The following is a 21,929-nucleotide window of genomic DNA, read 5'->3' on the forward strand; positions in this document are numbered from 1 at the left end:
TCTGACAAACCCATCTCACTAAAGGGCTCGTGTCTTCACATATTATGTGCCACAGAACAGCTCCATTTTAAAGAGGAGTAAAAGGAGAGGCCAAATATCAACTAAAATAAGTAACTGATAACAATGGAATTTTAGGCATTGTTCAGGAGATATTCTGAGGTTGGAGAAATCTCCCCCCCCACTCCTTTTTAGTTGTAAATTATAACAGATGTACAGAAAAGAGTATAACACACATATATAAACGACTTAACAAATAATTATAAAGTAAACTGCTGTTTAACCACCACACACTTCAGGAATTAAAACACTAAGGGCAATTTTCCTGCACTTCACAAATCAACCCATCCACGGAAAATCTTTATCTTTCCTAAACAGTTGTTTTCTGCCTAAAATGTCTAGAAACATGGATTATTATGTATATATTTCACAAAATATTTATATATATATATGATAAAAGATTTTTAAAATTTAATAAGGCCTCCAAATCCTAATAAAATGAAGACAATATCACTGTGCCCTTTCATGGTTGCTAGCACAGTGTTTTGCCCATGGTAGGTACTCAATGAAGATCTATTATTAGAAAGAATATATTTCCGTTTCTACCATTTTTTCCCACCAGAAAGGAAAATTGAAGATAATGCTATGTTTAATAAGTGTCAACATAAGACCAAAAGAAAAAACACCTGGGTGTGGTGATATGTGACATGCGGGTCAAGAGGAGATGCAGACAGATATCCTGCAGGACTGGGCTACTTTTTAGAGCTTTAAAAGCAGCATTCTGCCACAGCACACTGCTCTTGTAAATCATAGCCACAGATTATCGATAACACAGATCAGTTACTGGCATACAGTTATTAAGGCTTCTAAGTAAATCCGCGTTTTACCTTAGATAAAATAACGTGAACTCTAGTGATACCACTTATAATTAGTCAAGAGCATCCAATTCATTTTACATATTGTTTACATTAAAAAGACAAAGGATTTTATTTCAAAAGGTTGGTCATATCCGGAGGAGCAAGTTTATCAGGGGACTGTTATCCTTTTCTCATGAGCCGAATCTAGCTTCTGGTCTTTGGTATGTGTTTCTGGACTGTTAGACACTACAGCTTAATATGGGCCCAAACAATTCCCTGTAGTTTGACAGTACTGCAGTGCCAGCGTCCAAAGTTCCAGGGTCTCCTCAGTTCATTTTTAACACACTGTATCCAAATGCTTCCAGCCTGTGTGCATCAGACCACACCAGGCTTTTGTGTGGTTAGATTCTGTTCACGTTTGAGTGCTTTCACCTTAAGTGACCCTTACCTTCAGTTCAGGAAGAGTGGCTGCCAGAAACAGAATCAACTTTCCCAGGATCTATTTAGCTACTTGATTTGGAGGCAATTCTTAAATCCCTCTGATGTCAAGATTTGGGGATGAATAAACATGTATTTTCAATTACAAAACACGTTGCATTTAAATAGTATTATGAGTCTCACAAAATTCATAACTGAATTTAACACCTGTCAGCCTGAATCAAATCTTTAATGTTACTCAAATGTTGCCATTGCTTTTAATTTAGAATGGGAGTGTAGGGTGAATGAATGACATTAAAATGAAAAAAATATATATCTGGCAAGTAAGAATACCTTATTCCAATAAATGGGAAAAAAGGACACATAGCCAACAAATAAAGCAAGACTGTGATGGATAAATGATTTCTTTCTAAAACTCTCAAATATAAATTTGTAAATTTTCAGGTTAAATTTTATCCTACTTAATAAACACATTTTATTTTCTTCCTAAACTTAAAAGAAAAATAAAAACTGTATCTAATGCTTAAGACAAATAATTAGGATAGATTACAACTATTCCCCACACCATAAATTATTAGGTTTCAGTAAAGGCGATCTGATTTATATTATCTAACCCAGTACAACTTATCAGAAGAAATATGATATCCATGAATTAAGAATGAATAATTGAAAATATATTTTAGCTCTGTTTCTCACACTGACAGTACAAAGTCCCTTTGCCTTAGTTTCACACACTTTAGACTGGGTACTGTGGAAAAAATGGACAACAGTACAGCAAATTAGCAAAATAAAACATTATTTTTCTAGCACCACAAATTATGGTCAAACAGCAAAATGGCCAAGGCAATCTTATATATTTTTTCCTATCATCATGAAAGATTTTACATTTGGCAGAACGGACACTCATTAAATTATATAAAACAAAACTGAGTTTCAGAACACACAATTTGGAAAATAAAGGTGTTTCTGTATCCAATGGCTAATTATTTACAGTTCGAATGCCTAACATTGGCCCATTCATCCCCAAAAGGTGGCCAGACCCCTTCTTTTCTACAGAGTTTCTACCTTCAAAAGTCCCAAGAGTGGTATGTAAGCAGTTACCTCGTTACCACAAGTATGAGTATACAGACTTTTAAGACACTGATTTTGCTACATGTCAACTGCAAGATCAAACACAGCATTCTGCTAAAAAAGCTGGAGGGCAGATTGTAAAGAATGGGTGTGGATGAGAAAGATGCTAGGAAAATATGTCTGTGCATGAGAGATCCCTTCCTGAGTTGGTCTGCTTCCAATTTCCTCTTCCTTGACCCAGCACTCTCCTGGTCTGCTTTCATCATTACCAAAATGTGTGAGAGGTGGCCACAGACACCTGTGCTTGTGGGTCAGAATGCCAGGTTCAAAAACAAAAAAGGCATCTGTGAACCTGGGAAGGCATTTGCTCACTCCCTTAGAGCCTCAGAGGTACAGAGTGAAAGAGTTCTACTTTCTGAAGACTTGTAATTTACACCAGTGTTGGCAGAATTGCCAGGTGTGGCAACAGTGGAGGTTGCCCATCTTTCCTTCAAGCCCTCTTGGGCCCAGTGACAACACCCATATGTGAATGGTCAGCTGGAATCATGAGGTGTCACTTGGATACCGAGTTTTTCTTCCTGTGATATGAGGACACAATCTGATGAAAGAGCTGAGTAACCACTTAAAACCTATCTTGGTGGTACTTCTGGTCTCTCCCCCCAACCCCATTAAGGGCCACACAGTTTGGAGAAACATACACCAAACCTTCTCCAGCAATCTTCTCTCAAACCCCACAATTTATACTTGCTTCGTCTAAGGCAGATGGATCTTTCCATGCCTAACCTAAAGTTGGCTCTGTTTCAGCAGACAGTGCTAGACCACTACTTTAGGGGTTTTATATGATGCAACTGTCATAGTATATAAAATAAATACAAATACAAAGTATATATAGTTGTATATAAATATTGATTAGCTAAGGCAAAATTGCAACATTTTTTATTTTGTCTGTTTCCATGTTTGAGCTTATATCTAGGAGGACTTAACTCAGTGGTCTTTAAACTTTTTTACCCAAGTACTCACTAAAAGAATTTTGAAAAATTATGTACCTCGGTGCATGTTTCTAAGATGATATCTAACATTTTCATCTAAAGTTTAAATAATATCAAAAGATATAATTTGCAGCATAGAGTAAATATTGACACTTTAAAATGGAACTGCCTCATGACTCTCTTAAATATATCCAATGCAATAAAATATTATAGCAATTTGATGTGTCATCCATTCTAAAAATACATAAATGAGTTGTTTAGCAATTACAAATTTCACAGCATTCTTTTTATTCCTTGTATTTGCATTTCAATCCTACTTCCCCTGCGAAAATTCATCCCTAGTATGTTTTATGCTTGAAAGTTGTTATTCATCATTCTATCATTCTTATCTTATGTGACGAAACATAGAAATAAATTAAAATAATTTCCCATGGCCATAAAGTTTTAAGTGTTAACATTTTCTTCTGAACTAAGTTACCATTACAATTAGTAGTAGTATATCATTACTATACCATATTAATGTTGGTAAAATAATTATTAAACATAAAAAGTAAATTTTTACTGGAAAGTAATTTTGTTTCTTTTTTTTTTTTTTTGATCAGTAAGGGGATCACAACCCTCAGCATGGTGTGGTCTGCACCACACTCAGCCAGTGAGCACACCGGCCATCCCTATATAAGATCCGAACCCGTGGCATCGGCGCTGGTAGCGCCGCACTCTCCCAAGTGAGCCATGGGGCCAGCCCTGGAGAGTAATTCTTAACGAGATGAATGGGGTGGTTTTATTTCCCTAATGATTACATACATCACATCCATTCAAAAATATTATTTTTTTCTAGAATGAAACAGTTTAGCAATAATTCTATTCCTATGTGTCTTCTGATACATTTTCAATGCTGAGAAACCTTTGTTCACATAAATAAGTAAAGGTGTATGTAATGTATACTGTTATGAAGACATCACCAATGACCCAATGAACTTCTAAGAGTTACATATCTAGTAGTGATATATTATCCAAAATTATTTTGAATCTTCCATCAGGTGACAAATCCATGTGGTCCTCCTTCAATTTTGTTGTAAGATAAAATGAGAAAATGACTTAGAAGAGAATATGTCACTTGATAATGAGTCATTTACTTTCCCAACATCAACCCAAAAGGTTTGACGTTTAAGAACAAAGCAGTATAGTAGGTTCAGGATGGGGGAAAGGTCTGCTTTCTTTCATTAAAAGGGAGAAGGTGCATTGCAAAAGGGGAGGCTGGAGAGAACCAGAATGTCCAGTACCACAACTAAAATCCTTTTAGGAAAGACAATCTGGAAACTGATTCAGTCACAACCATCAGTGTCACATACCCCTTTGAATGCCTCCATGTATCTCCCTCCCTACCTGACTAGGCTCAGGACACACTTCCCCAAAATACAGCAGGTTGGCATTTGAGAAAATGACAGAAGCAAGAAGGCCACTCTCTCCTTCCCCCCTGCCATTCTCCCCTGAAGCAGGTCATAAAATGTAGGAAGGTCACTCTCTGACCTTTTCCCTCCTTCCTCCCCTGAAGACCCTCAAGAGACAGGTATCCTGTCCTACCTGGAGGGAGGGAATGTCATACAGGGACTCCGAGAAGAATCTGAACAAACATGCCTTGCTAAATTCCCCATAGTTTTTTACCATTAGATCATACTCTTTTGTCCTCTAATCATACTTCTGCACAACTGTCCATAAAAACACACAGATTTCCTATTTCTTTGGGTCTTCCTTTCTAAAAGCTCCTGTGTCACATAAAGTTTCTACCAAACAAATTTGCATGCTTTTCTCTTGTTAATCTGTATATTAGTCCATTTCTGTTGCTTATAACAAAATACAGGGAACTGGGTAATTTATAAGCAAATGAAATTTATTGCTTACAATTTCAGAGACTAGAAGTTCAAAGTCCAGGGAACATATCTGGTGAAGTCTTTCTTTGGCAGTGACTTCGGTGACAGCAGGGTATAACATTGTAAAAATGGCGGAGCAGAGAGAGAAACACCAACCTCCTCATTCGCTCTCTTTTTAAAGCCCCCAAAACCACACCCCTGACCACCATTATTATTAATCCATTCACTATTCAGGGTCGTCCTACAATCCAATCACCTCTTCAAGGCCCCACCTTTCAATTACTATAATAGGATTTCCCACCCTCTTAACAGTCACAGTGGGGGCCAAGTTTCTAATACATAAAATTTGGGGGATGCAATTCAAGCTTCAGGGAGTTTGGGGGGGACAATTCAATCCACTACAATCTGTCTCTTGTTATAGGGGCCTCAGCCATGAACCTAGGTATGGGTAAGGAAAAGGTATTACTTTTTCTTCTCTACACACTCACCCCAGGAGTTGCATATCCCAGCTTGAAATCTACTGCCCCAGACCAACTGTCCTTCAATAACCACTTCCTTCACAACAGCATCATGGACTGCCTCTAGCCAGAGCAAATTAACCTTCTGGACACTTACAACTTTTTCAGTGCTCCACTCTATCACCCTTGACAAATCTTAACTATATTGAAATACATCTTTTACTTCTCTAGTCTTGCAACATGGTGAAGCATATAAGGTTAAAAGTCATACATATGTAGACTTATTTCTCAGTTTTGCCAATTTACCCATTGTAAATACCCTGGACAAGTTATTAAACTCTTTTGTGCCTCAGTTTTCTCATATGTAAAATGAGGATACCACCAACTATTTATATACTGAATAGAAGGATTACATTAGGCAATTCATGGAGAGTCCTTAGCACATTGCTTGGCATTTAGTAAGTACAAAATAAATTGCTGTGTTATTTTTATACGACTAAATTCCTATAGATTAGGTGCCAAGTTTTATTTTCTGTGCCCACAGAACAGAGTTTTACACCAAAGAGGTACTCAATAAATTCTTGTTGAATAAGAGGAGAAAGGAAAAAGGTATCATTTATGGTAACTCACTAAAGCTATAATTTTAACTTGAATATATAACAGGTCTTTAGTTTTGCTTGATTTTCTAATTTTTATAGCTATGCTTGGAATGCTAAACACTTCCGAGAAGAGTAGAAACTAACTTTTCAGAGAAAATCTAACCAGACTTGCCATATACTAATAAATCTTTTACAGAATAAGAATAAGCATCAGATTCAAGGCAAAATAGAAAATGATGTCAACAAAGGAAATCAAACTTGAACACACACCTGACTGTATGATCTACCTAATGCACCTTGCAATTAACACTTTTAGTGCCTTTCCTTCTGTGATAGGTAAAATGTCCTCACCTAAACATTGTCTTTAAAAAATGGCTTGATATAAAAGCTAACTTGCTGCTCCTTTATAAATGAGCACAACAGAATGTACTGTCTTCTCAAGAATATCTACTGAAACAAGTTAGATCTACTGAAGTAAAGAAATCACACACAAGGAGGAAAAACTCAAATCACTCTGCCTTAGACCTTTCACCTTTTTTATTTTCTGTTTCTTTTCCAAGCAGGTACCTTATTATTCCGAAGACAGGTTCAAATCCTCGCTCTGCTCTTACTATCTGTGTAAACTTGAACAAATACTTAGCATTTCTGAGCTTCAGTTTCCTCATCAGTAAAATGAGAATAACACCCTCCTTCCTCCAAGGGACACTAAAAGGATTATATCCAGTAATGTTATCCACTGTTTTGGTGGAAGGAAACCAGCTCAAATTAGAAAGGGATTCATGGTAAAAACGGGCAGTATCCCACAGACTGGAATTCACGGCTACTAAGTCTCCATCCCTCTCTCTTCCCAAAGCTGCATGGTCCCCTCTGTGTTTCTCACAGTGAGTCAACTCCATTCTTTCTCTGCAAATCAGCTGCTCTGTTCAAGGGTGTATCTGGCCTATAACAGCAGCCCCAAAAGGCTCAGCTACCCCCAGCTAAGTGATTCATCTTCTGGGTTCCAATTCAGCTTCTCCAGAGAAGGAACCTGGGCGGTTTCCTCAGACACCAAGTTCTTATCCCAGGAAAGAAGGGAGGGGCATGACCATTGTTACAGAGGGCTGTCCCTCCACCCCTTCCTGACTCCTGGTCCTAAAATGAGCCCAGTGTAACGTTCAAAGTGCCAAGCAGGGCATCTGCTCCACAGCGAAAGTAGTTCCTTTCTCCCTTGCCTCACTCCTCTCCCTACACCTTCCGAAATAACCCTGAGCACTGGGAACCCCAGACATTTTTCATATGGATACCAAGAAGGAATGCAGGTAGATCCATAGGAATCAATCCCAGATTTCTGAAAGCCTGAAGAAAATACTGGCAAGAAACCACTGCAGTGCATCCTGAATCTGATAGCAAAACAAAGGAGTGGCATCCGCCATCCACTCAGGAATAGCTATCCCTGCCACAGAATCTCAAACAGCTGACAGGCACACCCTCCAAGCCCTGCCTGTGAAAGAGAAAGAGAGGTGAGAAAACAGGGAAATCTGCCTAACTGATTAGTAAAATCAAGAACTACAACAACAAACAGCTGCCAAGGTGGAGACAGTTCCCACTGCTGACTTCCAAAGGTACAAGCAGGTTCAAGAAAGGACTAGTCTATGGTTATGATCACACAGAAGTCACAGGCAGAGACAAAGCTGTGCAAAACCTTCCGAGAAAGGATGTCTCTTTTACTTTTACCCAGCAAGACACCACTAATTTTGAACTATGAGTTAACCAAAGTAAAAACTCAGATCCATCTGGACAATTTGAACTAAAAGAATAACTTAAAGACCGTATTAGACAAAGGTTGTTACAATTCATTTTATTTAACTTGTCACCAGGAGTTTCACTTGAACTTTAAGATTTTATGAAGAATCAGCTAAAAGGTTTTCCGAATACAAAAATAATGTACATGTCCAACTAATGTACATGTACATGTAATCTGGGAAATTTTTCACAAGTCTGTGAGACTTTTGAAGTGGTAAAAACCTACTTTAAGAAAAAACAAAAGCTTTCTCAAATTCCTTTCTATCTTTTTTCATATTTGGTCCTTCCAACTCTGTGGCAGGTACACCAAAGAGAATAAGAGAATTTTAAGAAACAGCAGGATCTTTAAAGTTTACGTACCCAATCCTTTATTGTATGGATAATGGAATAAAAGCTCAGAATGTTGAGTAATGTGTTACATGTCACAGTCAAGTTAGACCAGGAATTCAGGTTTACTCAAATCAGATACAACTGTACACTTTTTTCCTTCACTCACTGTACTGCATGACCTCTCAATGCAAAGGCTTAAATGCTGAGTCAGGAGGCAATCCAAGTCTCCCTCAGAGCAGAGGTTCATACAGTTGGTGTAAAGACAAAGTGGGATCACAGATCTGTACCCTATCTCAGTTGATGATCTAATTCTGATTTCTAATTGTCACCTTGAAAAAAGAGATCCACAGTGATGCTCTCTTCAAAACGATGGTAACACTGTGTTAAAGCTTCTAGAAATTGTCTCCATAACCACCCATGTAACAATTCTTGGTCAGAATGCTTTGTTTTAATTCTCTTGTGTGAGAGTTTGTACTAATTTCTACCTTCTCCTGTCCTCAGCTGACCCAGAAGAGATAAACAAAAACAAACTTCACAATACCCACCAGAGACCAACAGATGTGAGAGCAGTATGTCACTAGCTTTTTCTCTTTCCCCCCACTGTTTCCAAACACTCCTCAATGCCCAGTGATTCTCATCCAGAGACCCTCCAAGTTCTGAAACGTGCTACACTTGCAAACCACTTCACCTCTTTGGGCCTCGGTGTCCTTATCTACGCAACAAAGTGACTGTCCTCTACTTCATCTAATCCAAGAACTCTGAGTTGTACCATGAGGCTTCCTCCTTTGAAACAAAGCATGCTCTGACTGGAAGACCTACACGATCCTCTGTAACTTAACCTTGGATTAAAATGTACAGATATGAGTGTGTCTTACGCCCCTCTCCTTGAAGACTTGGGTTATATCTGCTACATCCCAGGAGATATTCCTAACATTTGGATTTCGTATGATTGGTCTCTCAACATTCCATTGCTTTTTCTGTAAATCACATTGCACACTTCCTGTTAGGACATCACTGTCCTCAGCTCTGAGCTTTTTGAGAACATCTCTATTGGAGACTTGAATGTTCATTTGAAACCATTCTGTGAACTTAATGAATTCATGACAATTATCTGTAGGGCTTTTAAAAATTACAACATGGTAAAAATCAAACGAAAATAAATCTCTCTCACTCCCAATCCCTATTCTCTCAGAAACCCTTCCCAAAGGTCACTATCACTAGTTTATAATGTATCCCACCTGCAAGTATACATGTATGCACACTCCCCCTACCTTTGATTTCTGTCTTTTCATAAAATGGGAGCACATTATACACCACTAAGACCCCTGCACCCCCTGCCCCCCACCCCCCTCCTTGCTTATACTATATCCCGGAGATCATTCCATATCAGCACATTCAAATTTATCACATTCTTTTTTAGTTTTTCCTCTCTACATTGTGAACTCTAACTGACCCGGGTTTAAACCCCATCTTTGGGGCCCTGCACAAGCCTCAGCCTCTGCCTTCTATTGCTCTAAACATTGAGAGTCATAGCATCTTCTGAAAGCAATTAGTGAGACACTGTCTTTAGAATATCTAGAACACACAGGCACGCACTGATGCTCCATGATCGCTAGTTATTAACATTCCTCTCCCTTGCTGTGCTCCTCATGGGCCTGGCCTTTCATGGCAGATACTGTGGGACTGTGGAATCAGACAGACACAAGTTCGAATTCCGCTCAGATTTCTTTTAACAGAGACATGGCATTTCATGCAGGGGGATTGGGGTGGGCTGCGCATACATTATTTTATTAGGCCAGTTTTCTACTAATAAAAATTTAGGTAGTTTCCAGTCACTGTGGTGACAAACAACACAGCAACGGGTCTGTTCATATTGTACAGGTGGAGTTGTAGACCTAATAACTTTCTGGACCAACTCACAGGTTGGGCTTACTTGTGAAATCTCTCATCCAAACCCCTGCTTCTGCGTGCTCCTCATTCAACAACTCTGCTTCCGCTCTCTGAGCCCTTTCAGCTTTGCCCTTTCTTTGTCTTCTCTGTTTCCATTGTCTGCTTGACATGAAAAATGTGCTCAGGTAGGCCTAGCAACTAATTACTTCAAATAGAGAAAACCACCTTACATAGAAGATAGAATGATTAACTATGTGAACTTTAAAACTACGTGCAATCTCGTCACTGTTATGAATGCACTGTAAGAAGCTTGTTTCCAATTGATAGTCACAGAAGGTCTGGAGGGGGCTGGAGAGCAGGGAGCATCTGGAGTGGGGAGGAAGGAGGGTGGTGACATTGGTATGAAGAAAAACAGCATATATAGAAATCAAAACAGCATGGGACTGGCATAAAAACAGACGCACCGGCCAATGGAACAGAATAAGAGAACCCAGAAAGGAATCCACATACTTAAGCCAATTGATCTTTGACAAAAATGCCAAGAACATACATTGGGGAAAAGACTGCCTCTTCAATAAATGGAGCTGGGAAAATTGGACATCCGTATGTAGAAGAATGAAACTAGAACTGTACCTCTCATCACATACCAAAATCAACTCAAAATGGATTAAAGACTTAAATATAAGACCTAAAATTATAAAACTCCTAGAACAGAACACAGGGGAAACACTTCAGGATGCAGGAGTAGGCAAAGACTTTATGAATAAGACCTCAAAAGCAAAAGCAACAAAAGAAAAAATAAACAAATGGAATTATACGAAAAGTTTCTTCACAGCAAAAGAAACAATTAACAAAGGAAAAAGACAAACTACAGAATGAGAGAAAATATTTGCAAAGTATGCATCCAACAAGGGATTAATACCCAGGATATATAAGGAACTTGAACAACTTAACAGTAAAAAAAAAAAGTAACCCAATCAAAAAATGAGCAAAGCGGCTGAATAGGCATTTCTCAAAGGAAGATAAATGAATGGCCAACAGACATATGAAAAAATGCTCAGCATCACTCGGCATTCAGGAAATGCAAATCAACACCACATTGAGATATCATCCCACCCCAGTTAAACTGTCTATTATCAAAAAGACAGAGAATAACAAATGCTGGTGAGGATGCAGAGAAAGGTGAACTCTCCTACACTGTTGGTGGGATTGTAAATTGGTGCAGCCACATGGAAAATGGTATGGAGGTTCCTCTAACAACTACAGATAGAACTGCCATATGACCCAGCAATCCCACTACTGGGTATATACACAAAGGAATGGAAATCATCTTGTCGAAGGGATACCTGCACTCCCATGTTTATCACAGCTCTATTTACAATAGCCAAGAGTTGGAACCAACCTAAATGTTCATCAATGGATGACTGAATAAGGTAAATGTGGTATATATACATAATGGAATACTACTAAAGAATAAAAAAGAATGAAATTCTGTCATTCGCAGCAGCATGGATGAGCTTGAAGAAAATTACATTAAGTGAAATAAGCCAGGCACAGAGAGAGAAATACCACATGTTCTCATTCATGGGATGGAGGGAGGAAGGAAGATCATAATACTACATTGATCTTTCAGGAGAGAACAAAACTGTGTTTTCTACAGTTGAGAAAGGGCAGGGGTAACACCAAGAAATGGGTTAAAGGATACAAAACTGTCAGTTAGGAAAAATAAGTTCAAATTGATGCACAGTTGAGCTAGGCATCTATAATTAACAATAATTTCCTGCATGTTATCAAATTACTAGAAGAGAGAAGATCAAATGTCCTCAACACAAAGAAATAATTACATTTTCTAATGATGAATATGCTAATTGTCCTGACTTGATCATCACACGTTGTACACAGGTACTGATATTCAACTCTGTACTCCACAAATATGTATAATCAATTATGTTTCAATAAAAAAAAAAGAAAAGAAAAACAGCTTAAACAAATACTGTATGATTTCACTCATACGATCTGAAGTAGTCAAAATCATAGAAACAGGAAGCAGAACGGTGGTTACCACAGGCTGGTGGCAGGGGGAGTTAGTGTTTAGTGGGTATAGTGTTTCAGTGTTACAAGATGAGAAAGTTCTAGAGATCTCTTATACAACATTGTGAATATATTTAACACTAATAAAGTTACACTTAAAATGGTTAAGATGGTAATTGTTAGGTTATGTGTTTGCATGCTGCAATAAAAAAAATGGCTTGGACTAAGGCACTCTGAAAAGTAGGAACACAGTAAGGAGGAGAGCTCTAACTCCGTGCTTAAAATACCACCTCCCAAAGGCTGCCCTGGTACTAAGACCCAAAGGCAGCAGAGTAGAAGACACCTACAGAGTAGGCTCTGACTTGCCCACTTCCTTCACACTCTAATATATTCAATCTTCTAAACAAAGTGAGGATGTCCAATTTCCTTCCCAAGCCCCATTCACTGTAACTGAGTGGATTTTCCCCCACTCCTTGCTCTCAAAAGCCCACAGCTCCTCAAAATAATTATCAAATACTTTGTATATGAAGTTGATGCTATCATGGCAAATGAGTATAATTCAAACACTGACAGGTGGGTTTACAGATTGTATATAGAAGGAAAACTGCATATAGAAGGAAACTGTATCGAACTCCTACAAGTATTCAGACATGATGCTCAGCCCACTTCAGACACCATTCCCATGACAACAACTCATAAGGCAGGGGGTAATATTCCCAATTGACAGATGAAGAAATCAAGGCTCCATCTGGTTAAGTGACTTTATAATACTACATCTTTAGTACAGGGACTACCATGTACTATCACTAGATCACACTGCCTTGGTCTACCACGCCAGAGCCTATTCAAATAGCTTGCCTTTCTCCTACCTTTTAAGAAAAAAAAAAAAGATTTGATTGCCACAAGTCAGGTTGGGCTTCTGCTGACTCTCACATCTGACACAATGTGCCAATCAGAGGAACTGCTTGATCAATTATTACTTTTCTTTTTTTTTTTTTTTTTTTATTGAATCAAAATTGATTATACATATTTCAGGGGTTCAACATTGAGATATGTTGATCAAATCAATATTACTAGCATATATATTGCTACAAATTGTAATTATTCTTTATCCCCCCTACCCAATCTCTCCCCATCCCCGTCTCCCTCCCCCCTCCCCCCTCTAATTACCCTAGATTTCTTCTCTCCTTCTGAAAGAATAATGGTTACTCTGTTGCTTCGTTGCCTAGATGATCAGTCCAATGCTGAGAGGTGTGATTACATCCCCCAATATTATCATAGAGCACATGCTTTTTCTGTCACTGTGAAATGGGCTTTGTGGAGAGAGACATCCTCTTCTTTTCTTTATCTCTGCTGGTGACTCTCCTTGTGTCAATGCACTCCAGTGGCTGGTTGACCATCTGCATGGTAGCTGTGGCATCTAGCCACTTTTGCAGCAGCCATGGCTATTGTGGTAGCTGTAGTGGGCCACCCACACGGAGGTGATGTTTTTGGCATGCTTCTTGGTGCTGACCATGTGGCTGGTCGTGGAGAGTGTCTGGTCCCCACAGCTCCATACCTCAAGTCGCCGGGCAGGCCCAGAGGCGCTGGCGTGATGTGCCAGGTTGTGGGAGGGTGGTCCAGTCCCCAGCTCCAATCCTCGGGTCCCTGGGCAGGCACCAAGGCACTGGCATGGTGTGCCTGGTTGTGGGAGAGGGGATCTGGTCTCCAGATGCATTCCCCAGGACCCTGGGTAGCCCTGAGGCACGGGTGGTGTGCCTGCGCCAGAACTAATTTTTTGTCCTTTGCTTACTTCTAAAACGGGGAACTTCCTGTAGAAGCCAGTACTTGAGCTGTGTGATTGAGGTAGATTGCTGCTTTGCTGCTGTTTCCCTAGGGAAGGTTTTTGTGCAGCTCAGGGTTTAATGGTTGATCTTATAGGTACTTCCTGCTCTCCAGAGACCTGGTAGATCTGTGTTGTGTAGAAACTCTGATCTGAGCCTGAGTCTTTCCAACAAACTGCACCCCATGCAATTCTGCATTCCCGACCAGTCTGCTCTGAGTGGTCCTGAGCTGATGGTGGGCGGGGGTTGGCTGTCCTTGCTGTGTCCCAGTGTTCTCCTGGTGGGCCCGTCTCCCCCACAGCCCATGCTCCAAACACTTTCCTGTGCCAGTCCCTTACGATGACTCACTGGCCTCTGAGTGGCTCCTTTTTTCAGTTGTTGTGTCTCCTTGCTCCTGTGTGGGTCCATGGGAACCTTACTAGCGGTCTTGCTGTCCTGGGGACCACCAAGGCCCTCTTCTCTCCTGCTGCCTCCAAGTAACTCCATCTGATGGGCACAGCTGCAGCTTCTGCTGGCTCCTGCTCCAAGCGCTCAGCAGCTTGAGCCTTAAAGCTGCTGCAGCCCAAGACACTCAGAGCAGTTTTTTCTTTCTCTCATCGTGGTTTCTCCCCCTTCATGAACTCCGTAGGTCTCTCCTCCTCTTCCCCTGGGCTTCAGCGTCCCCAGCTTGGCTGATGTTACATCTTCATAGTTGTAAACTGGTTGATTTCTGGGAGAGAGTGACACTGGGGACCACCTATTCCACCATCTTGACCAGAACCTCAAATTATTACCTTTTTCCTGGACATGACTATTTCACAGCAGCACAAAGCTACGCTGTATCAAGTGAAATTGCACTTCACTATATCAAAGCATTTCTCTGTCTCTCCTGCTTTGGCCACACCCACCTCAACAGATGCTGGCCACCTACCACCCCCAGGTGAATCATTCACTATGGGGTCCAGAGCTGTGTGGCACCATCATCCCCTGGAGTTGGCCGACTGACCTACTAACTACAAAGCACTCACGCTGGGAGTGATGGAGTGTTTGAATCGGATGTAGTGATGCTCACAGGGATGCTGGAGAATCCACTGTGAGCACCAGGGCAGGTGGAAGCATCTCTCTGCCACATAGTGGATCGGCCATTCACACCAGGTCTGTCAATCAAAGATTCCAAAGAGGCAACCCTTGAGCCAAATCTGTCCCTCAGAAATGTTTAATTTAGCACGTAGAGGTTTAAATAAAATTAACTGCCAATATTTTAAATTCTGGAAAGTTCACATAAATATCCAGATTTTGTACTTCTCTTGAAACACTGGAAGATTTGTCAATACTGGGTCCACTCTCCTGCACAGAAACAAGTGGCTGGGCCCCAGCAATAGCTGTCTGCTTGCACACTGGTCACAAACCATCCTCACTCAGAAATCATTTCCACGACAACCTCCCTCAGGCATTGTGTTCATGGTCCCTTCTACAGAACCAGAATGGGAATGCCAAAATGTCAGTCTATCTTGCTTTTCAATAGCCCAAACATTGTGCTGCAACTATTTACTTATTTCTTTGTTCATTAGTGGGATTTTTTTCGGAACCTAAAATGCAGCATCACATAATCACAACATTATTAATCCACTGCAAATGGCTTCACCCATTACTGTTCTTACAGCTAATGTCTTGATTTCCTACTTATGGCAGAGACTTTCTTCAGACAAGAACCCACCTGTGTGAGCTGCCAAGACTTTGTCAGAGAAAGGGCTGTACAAATTTGCACTCTTCCCTCCTGCCATCTCTCTTCCTGCTTTTCCCCAAGGTCCACCAGGCAGTTCTGATTCCCAGGAATGCTCTGGCTGCCTGCCCTGGCGCTGACTTCTCTGGGTGGGGCAGCAGGCTGCCGGGTGCAGGGCTTTGGCCCTGGAATGTACTTCCTCATTGAAGTGCCAAAGCCTGAACTGGGCAGATTCTAAACACAATGGCTTCTTAGCTACCAGGCATTTATTACTTTTGATCAAGAGATGAGTAAAAGGCGTTTTAAACTTTCAGAGAACTGGGATGCAGCTTAAGGGGAATAATCATCCATTGTGATTGAATTACTCTAACTTTAGAAGAAATAAAAGAACATCTTCTAAAGTAACAAGTCATGTACTATAAATTAATTATACAAACTATCAAAAAGTAACAATTTTCTTTCAAACACAATCTGGTTTTTTTTATTATTTATAAATGTTAAGTGAGAGGTGAGAATTTATGCTGATGATTCCAAAAACTGTAGTTCTAAAATTTTATTTTAGAATGAATGCCAAAAGAATTCAGTCTATGAAAATTAATAGCTGGCCCTATTAGAATTTTAAAAAATCTATTTTCTTATTTAAACTGTAACTCCATTTCTTCCCAATATAATACAATCTCATACACTTTTTCTATGTTTGGAAAATCGGCTTTCTACCATTTTAACTGTCAAAACTTTTAAATAAAAATTTAAGTAACTGTGGCAGGGTAATTCACTAAGGTAACACTTTTGTTTCCCTTTGTCCAGTACAAAAGAATTTCAAAAAATGAGAGCTACTGTTCCTTGCCTGCCACGCTACCCAAGAACAGGTCTCAGGGAGCTTCTGAGTGAGGGGCTGCCCTGGAACCCAGTGTGTGGGAGGAAGAGGGACAGGGCAGGCTTGACAGCCGGTCTCTCTAGGAAGGCAAACCCCAGGTGCAGGAGGCTCCAGCTTCATCAAAGACCCCTCCCCCTCTCACAAACACCCCAGACCAGCTTCATGCAGAACTGCCCACCTTCATGGGGCCTGGTGGGCTTGAACAAGGAGTAGCACACAAAAAGCATAGCATGACTGATGTAGGTGAAGACTAGAAGGCTCTCTTCAAATATTCTACCACCAGGGCCCGAGGAGTGGGGGATGACTCAGACTGGCTTTCCACCAGCCAGGTTGAATTGAGGCTCAATGCAGAGTACATTTGAATTAGAGGAACAAGAAAATATAACATTTAGAAAATGGAAAAAAATTCATCCCTGCACCACAACGTCCTACATTAGTGCATGACAGCAACTCTTAACACTGTAACATTTGCTCAGTTGTCCTTCCCCACCAAGGACGATCGCACTGTCAAGGGGACGGTCATGTCTGGGTCCCCAGAGCACATTACAGTGTTCTGTCTCACCAGACTCAGACAAGATGGTATCAGTGCACAGTGAACCTGCTCCGCAGGAATCTTGGCCAAACTGCCTTTTCAAAGTTAGTTTCCTCACCAGCCAAATGGGGTTAACAATAATACTCTTGTGGCAAAGTAAGTTACTGCAAATTTAAATCATGTTTTATTTTTGCCACTGTAGAACCATCAGAAAAAATTTCACTTCCTCCTAGACCAATGAGAAGAGGGGACCTCTAATCCGATTTAATCTGACTCAAACACACACTTTAAATGAAACAATGGATGTCATAAATGCTATGTCAATTTTCACACAATGTACAGATGTTAATTTTTGTTATTAAATCTATTCACTTCATACAATATGGCAGGAAGACCTAAGAGATCTGGGCTCCTGTACCAGCCCCACCTCTGTATAGCTTCTAGGACCATGTCTTCCTCATCTGTAAAATGGGAACATACTCTTTGCCTTACCGCACCTCACGGGGTTATTGTGAGGCTCAAGTGAGATAATATGTGTGAAAGAGCTCTGGAGAGTGTTAGACAGGGGTGATCTATAAGCAAACCACAAACCAAAGTCAGCAAAATCACTTTACAGTAAAATTCTGTGAGCTTTGAGCATTGAAAAGGGATTACAACTGACTGATTAGGTTTAGATGGCTAGATAAAAAAATACAATCTGCACTAAAAACAAAAAATTTGAATAACCCAAATGTCCATCAATAGATAAATGTCAAACACTAGAATACTCACAGCAAGAAAAATGAATGCACTTTAGCACACGCTGCACACAATATTGATAAGAAGAACCAAGACATGAAACAAGACACCATGATTCAATCATATAATGTTAAAAACAAGCAAAATAAACTAATTTCTTCAGGGAAGGCTACGTAAGTAGTAAAATTATAATCAAAAGTAGGAAATAATTATTGCAAAGTCAGATAGAGGTTTCCTCTGATTGGGGGGATGAGATGGTGAGAATGTGATCAGGGCAATGCCCCTGGGGGACTTTGGGGGATGCTGGCTGTGGTCAACTTCATTTACACACACATACACATACACACACACACACACACACACACACACACACAACCATACGTGTGTGTATTTTACATACTTTCTATATGTATATTATGTTTCATTACAAAGGAAAGACCAACAATAAGAGAAAAACCAATGGGATTCTATACAAATTAAAGTTATATCAACAGTGCTCCATTTTTTTTTTAACTAAGAGTTTGTTTTAATTTCAATCTCAGATACACTAAACTAAGAAATGACTCAGTTGAGATTTTATTTAAAATAAAACACCTTCAAAAAGAAAGTATAGTCATTAAGCAGGTCATGGTGATTCAAGTTGACTACTTGTCTACTTATTAATAATTATTGATTGCAGAAATTTTCAGGGTCAAACTAAAATTTCTAGTATTAGCCATAAAAAGACTACAGGGCCATGGTCATCACTAGAGCATATCTTATACCACCAACCTAAAACAAAGCGCAAGGTTACATGGATGACTTGGGCACACCATGACTTACCAGCTGGCTGTGTTTGTGCTACTCTCTTAGGGTAAGTCTTGCTTCGACTTCTTGCCACATTCTGATCAGGCCGGGGAAGTTGGATAGAAAGATCTCGGCTCATTTGCAAAGCTGTCCTGCCACTTGAAAATGCAACATTTTGATTAGCAAAAGGTAACACACAACCACAAAATTAAACAATGGCTCATTCAGAATATCTGCAAAGTACACAGAGAAGAAAAAGTATACAGACTCAACTAGCCATAAGCATACAGGGTTGTTTTAATTGGTTCTCATTGCAATATTGACCAAAGAAATAGTATTAAATTCTAGGAAGGATATATATTAGACAGAAAGACGATCTTTCAGAGGGAGAAGCAGGAAGAGTTTATTGAAGGAGGAGTCAGATTTGGATTTAAGTAGAATGATGGGCTGGAACTCAAGGGTGCTGATGGCCTTTGAGCTCTACACCTAAAAGATGAAGAAATTATGTTCGAGATAACTTATGCAAGAGCAGTGATTCCACATCACCATGTTGTATTTACACGGCAAGGTGTAAAGCATTCCCCACAGGACCACCCAGTTTGATTTTACTCTGAACACTGCCATGGTGCTATCAGCTACTTATGATGCCCACCTTGCCTGTGCCAGACCAAGTGCCCAGGGAGACTGAAAGTAGTCTTCAAGCCCCATGCAAAGTGCTTCTTCTCCAAAAATTCCATGAGGATTCAAAAGGGCAAGATTTTTTTGGCACAGGCCTAGCCTCAAGTAATTTTCCCCAGGAATCATGTAATTTCATTTGCTGGGTTTCAGTGAACATTCACCTTACTAAAACTTTATTCCATATTGCTGAATTTGAACCAGTGAATGACCCTGGCTTTCACACAGAAAATATCATTTAGATACAGGAAAAAATGAATTTCTATATGTCTAGTTTGATTTACCACAAGTGGAGCCACCTATAGGAGGAAATAAAAGCCTTTTAATGGTCCCAAATTGTATTTATTCCTATATTTACAGGATAAATATTGGCCAATGTCTCCCCAAAAGAAATTAAACGAGGCCTACAATGTAAAATTTATTTCATACATGCTTCTGTGCAAGTTTCCCCTCCTCACTACCCACATCCATCTTCATTAGAAATGAAGCCTGCAACACTCAAAATAAATGACTCACAAGGCTAACTGGGGACACCACTTGGTAGGAGCTACCATGGGATGACAGGTCTCATCTATGAGTGTACTTCATGTTCAATAGTTCATGAGAACTGAGGAGGGAAGGAAAATGTGCCAGGTTTTCTTTCATTTGAAATTTAACGACTTGTTTAAAAGGTACAAGAGGTAACACAAATTTCTGAAAAGCTAAAAAAAATTCCATACACAGAGTAAAATTCCATTACTATAAATGGTTCTGAGTATGAGGGTAAGACCTACTTACAACACACTTTCTCTGTTATCAGAACAACTTGGGCACTGTTTAATTCATTGCATAGAGGAAAGAATATTTGCCCTAAATACTATAACCCAATATGTGGACCACTGAGGCATTTTATAATGAGATTTTACTTTATTATTCAATCTTTCCTCGTGTTTTCTCTCTCAGGAGCAAAGGAGAAACAAGAAAATCATATCACAAGATTAACTTCTAAGGTCCAGAAACATAAACTGATCTGCCACAGGCTGTACAGGATCCAGGACTAGTACAAGCTTTCTAACCTCCGGACAGTCCAGTATAGCACAGCCTGCTGGTGTAGAACAAGGGACAAAACACTTATCCATTTGGTTTCTACTTGTTCTTACTATTTCCTAGCAGAAATACTCTTGTGTAGTTTTCTTACTAATTCCTTGTAGCAGAAAGTGATTATGTATAGAGATTTACAGTAGAATGTAGCTCTCTGCTATAACAGGACAGAGCTTTATTTCCATCATCACCCACATCTCCACCTCCTCACACTCTGGCACACACCTCCTTTTATGTTTAGTGGCACTGCCAGCAGCCCTTCAGCCTCAATGTGAGTGGGAGAGAAAAGAACAAGACGAGAGATACCCAGGTTCAAATCCCAGCTTTGCCACTTACTGGTTAAAGGGTCTTAGTCCAATTACTTTACTTTTGGAGGCTCCAATTTCTTCTCTATATAAACAGGGATTAAGTAGCACACATGAAAGCACCTGACACAAAAGAAGACTCTCTTACATGTTTCAGGAAATGTGAAATGCCAAGAGAGCTCCTGTGATTAAGTCCTACAAGGAGGACATCGGGGTGCCCATGGGGTTTCTCAGGCCTTGTTCTCATTGAGTATAAATTCTACACAACTCATTCATTCATCAAAACTAAGAGTCCCCTACAAACTTAATTATGGGTAAAGGCAAGGTTAATTTTTAAGGGGCCTAGAGAAGGAGATACCAATGGATAACAAAATATTTAATCAACCAAAGATTTAATCGATCTCTATTTCAGATTACTGGTCTCTGACAATTAAACAATAACCAAAGAATTTTAGAATGTCAGATTTCAGCTCAGGCTTTCCCCACAAATTTAAATTTGAAATTTGATTGTCCCATATCACTAAAAAGTCTGTTTTTTTCTTTCTTGAGTAATGACTAGTTTTCCCAAAAAGTGTAAAAATCTCCATGGCATTTTGCAAGCCCTAAAATGCAGGAGAGACTAGAACTCCATCCTCCTCCATTACATAAATGTACATGCACAGAGACACACACACCACTACCAACACATACACCATTGTACAAATACACATCGACACCCACATTCTCACACTGCAGCCACTTGTTATGCTGTTCTTTATCCCCCATGCTCTAAAAGCCTGCAGGGTGCAGGGTGCAGGAGGGGGCTGTCTTGTTCCCAGAGCTCTGCTTTCACTCCAGGACATTCTCCAGAGTGTCTCAAGAAAGGAGAAAGCATATGATGCTGGTTAAAGGCTGGTTGTTTGTCCTCTTTTGACAATGAATAGTCTATGTATTAACAACCACCCAACAATGAGAGATCTGTCCCTGCCTAAGCTCTGGGCAGTGGGATGAAACATCTTTCTTCTGAGGGTGGTATAAGATTAGTGCTTCTATACACAGACATGTAGATTTAGGTTTCATTAAGACTTACTAGACAGTTAACATCAGCCTTGAAATTCG

General features: G+C 39.9%; 1 protein-coding gene across 1 annotated transcript in view; it reads right to left on the minus strand.

Moving 5' to 3' along the window:
- Positions 1 to 21,929, minus strand: part of EPB41L4A (erythrocyte membrane protein band 4.1 like 4A) — a 234,511-nt gene that overhangs the window by 47,778 nt on the left and 164,804 nt on the right. Inside the window, exon 12 of the mRNA XM_063087716.1 lies at positions 18,808 to 18,929. Within this exon, the coding sequence (XP_062943786.1) occupies positions 18,808 to 18,929 (122 nt within the window). The remainder of the gene's footprint in view (positions 1 to 18,807; positions 18,930 to 21,929) is intronic.

This window comes from Cynocephalus volans, chromosome 2 (assembly GCF_027409185.1).
Source record: "Cynocephalus volans isolate mCynVol1 chromosome 2, mCynVol1.pri, whole genome shotgun sequence".
Classification (NCBI taxonomy): Eukaryota; Metazoa; Chordata; class Mammalia; order Dermoptera; family Cynocephalidae; genus Cynocephalus; species Cynocephalus volans.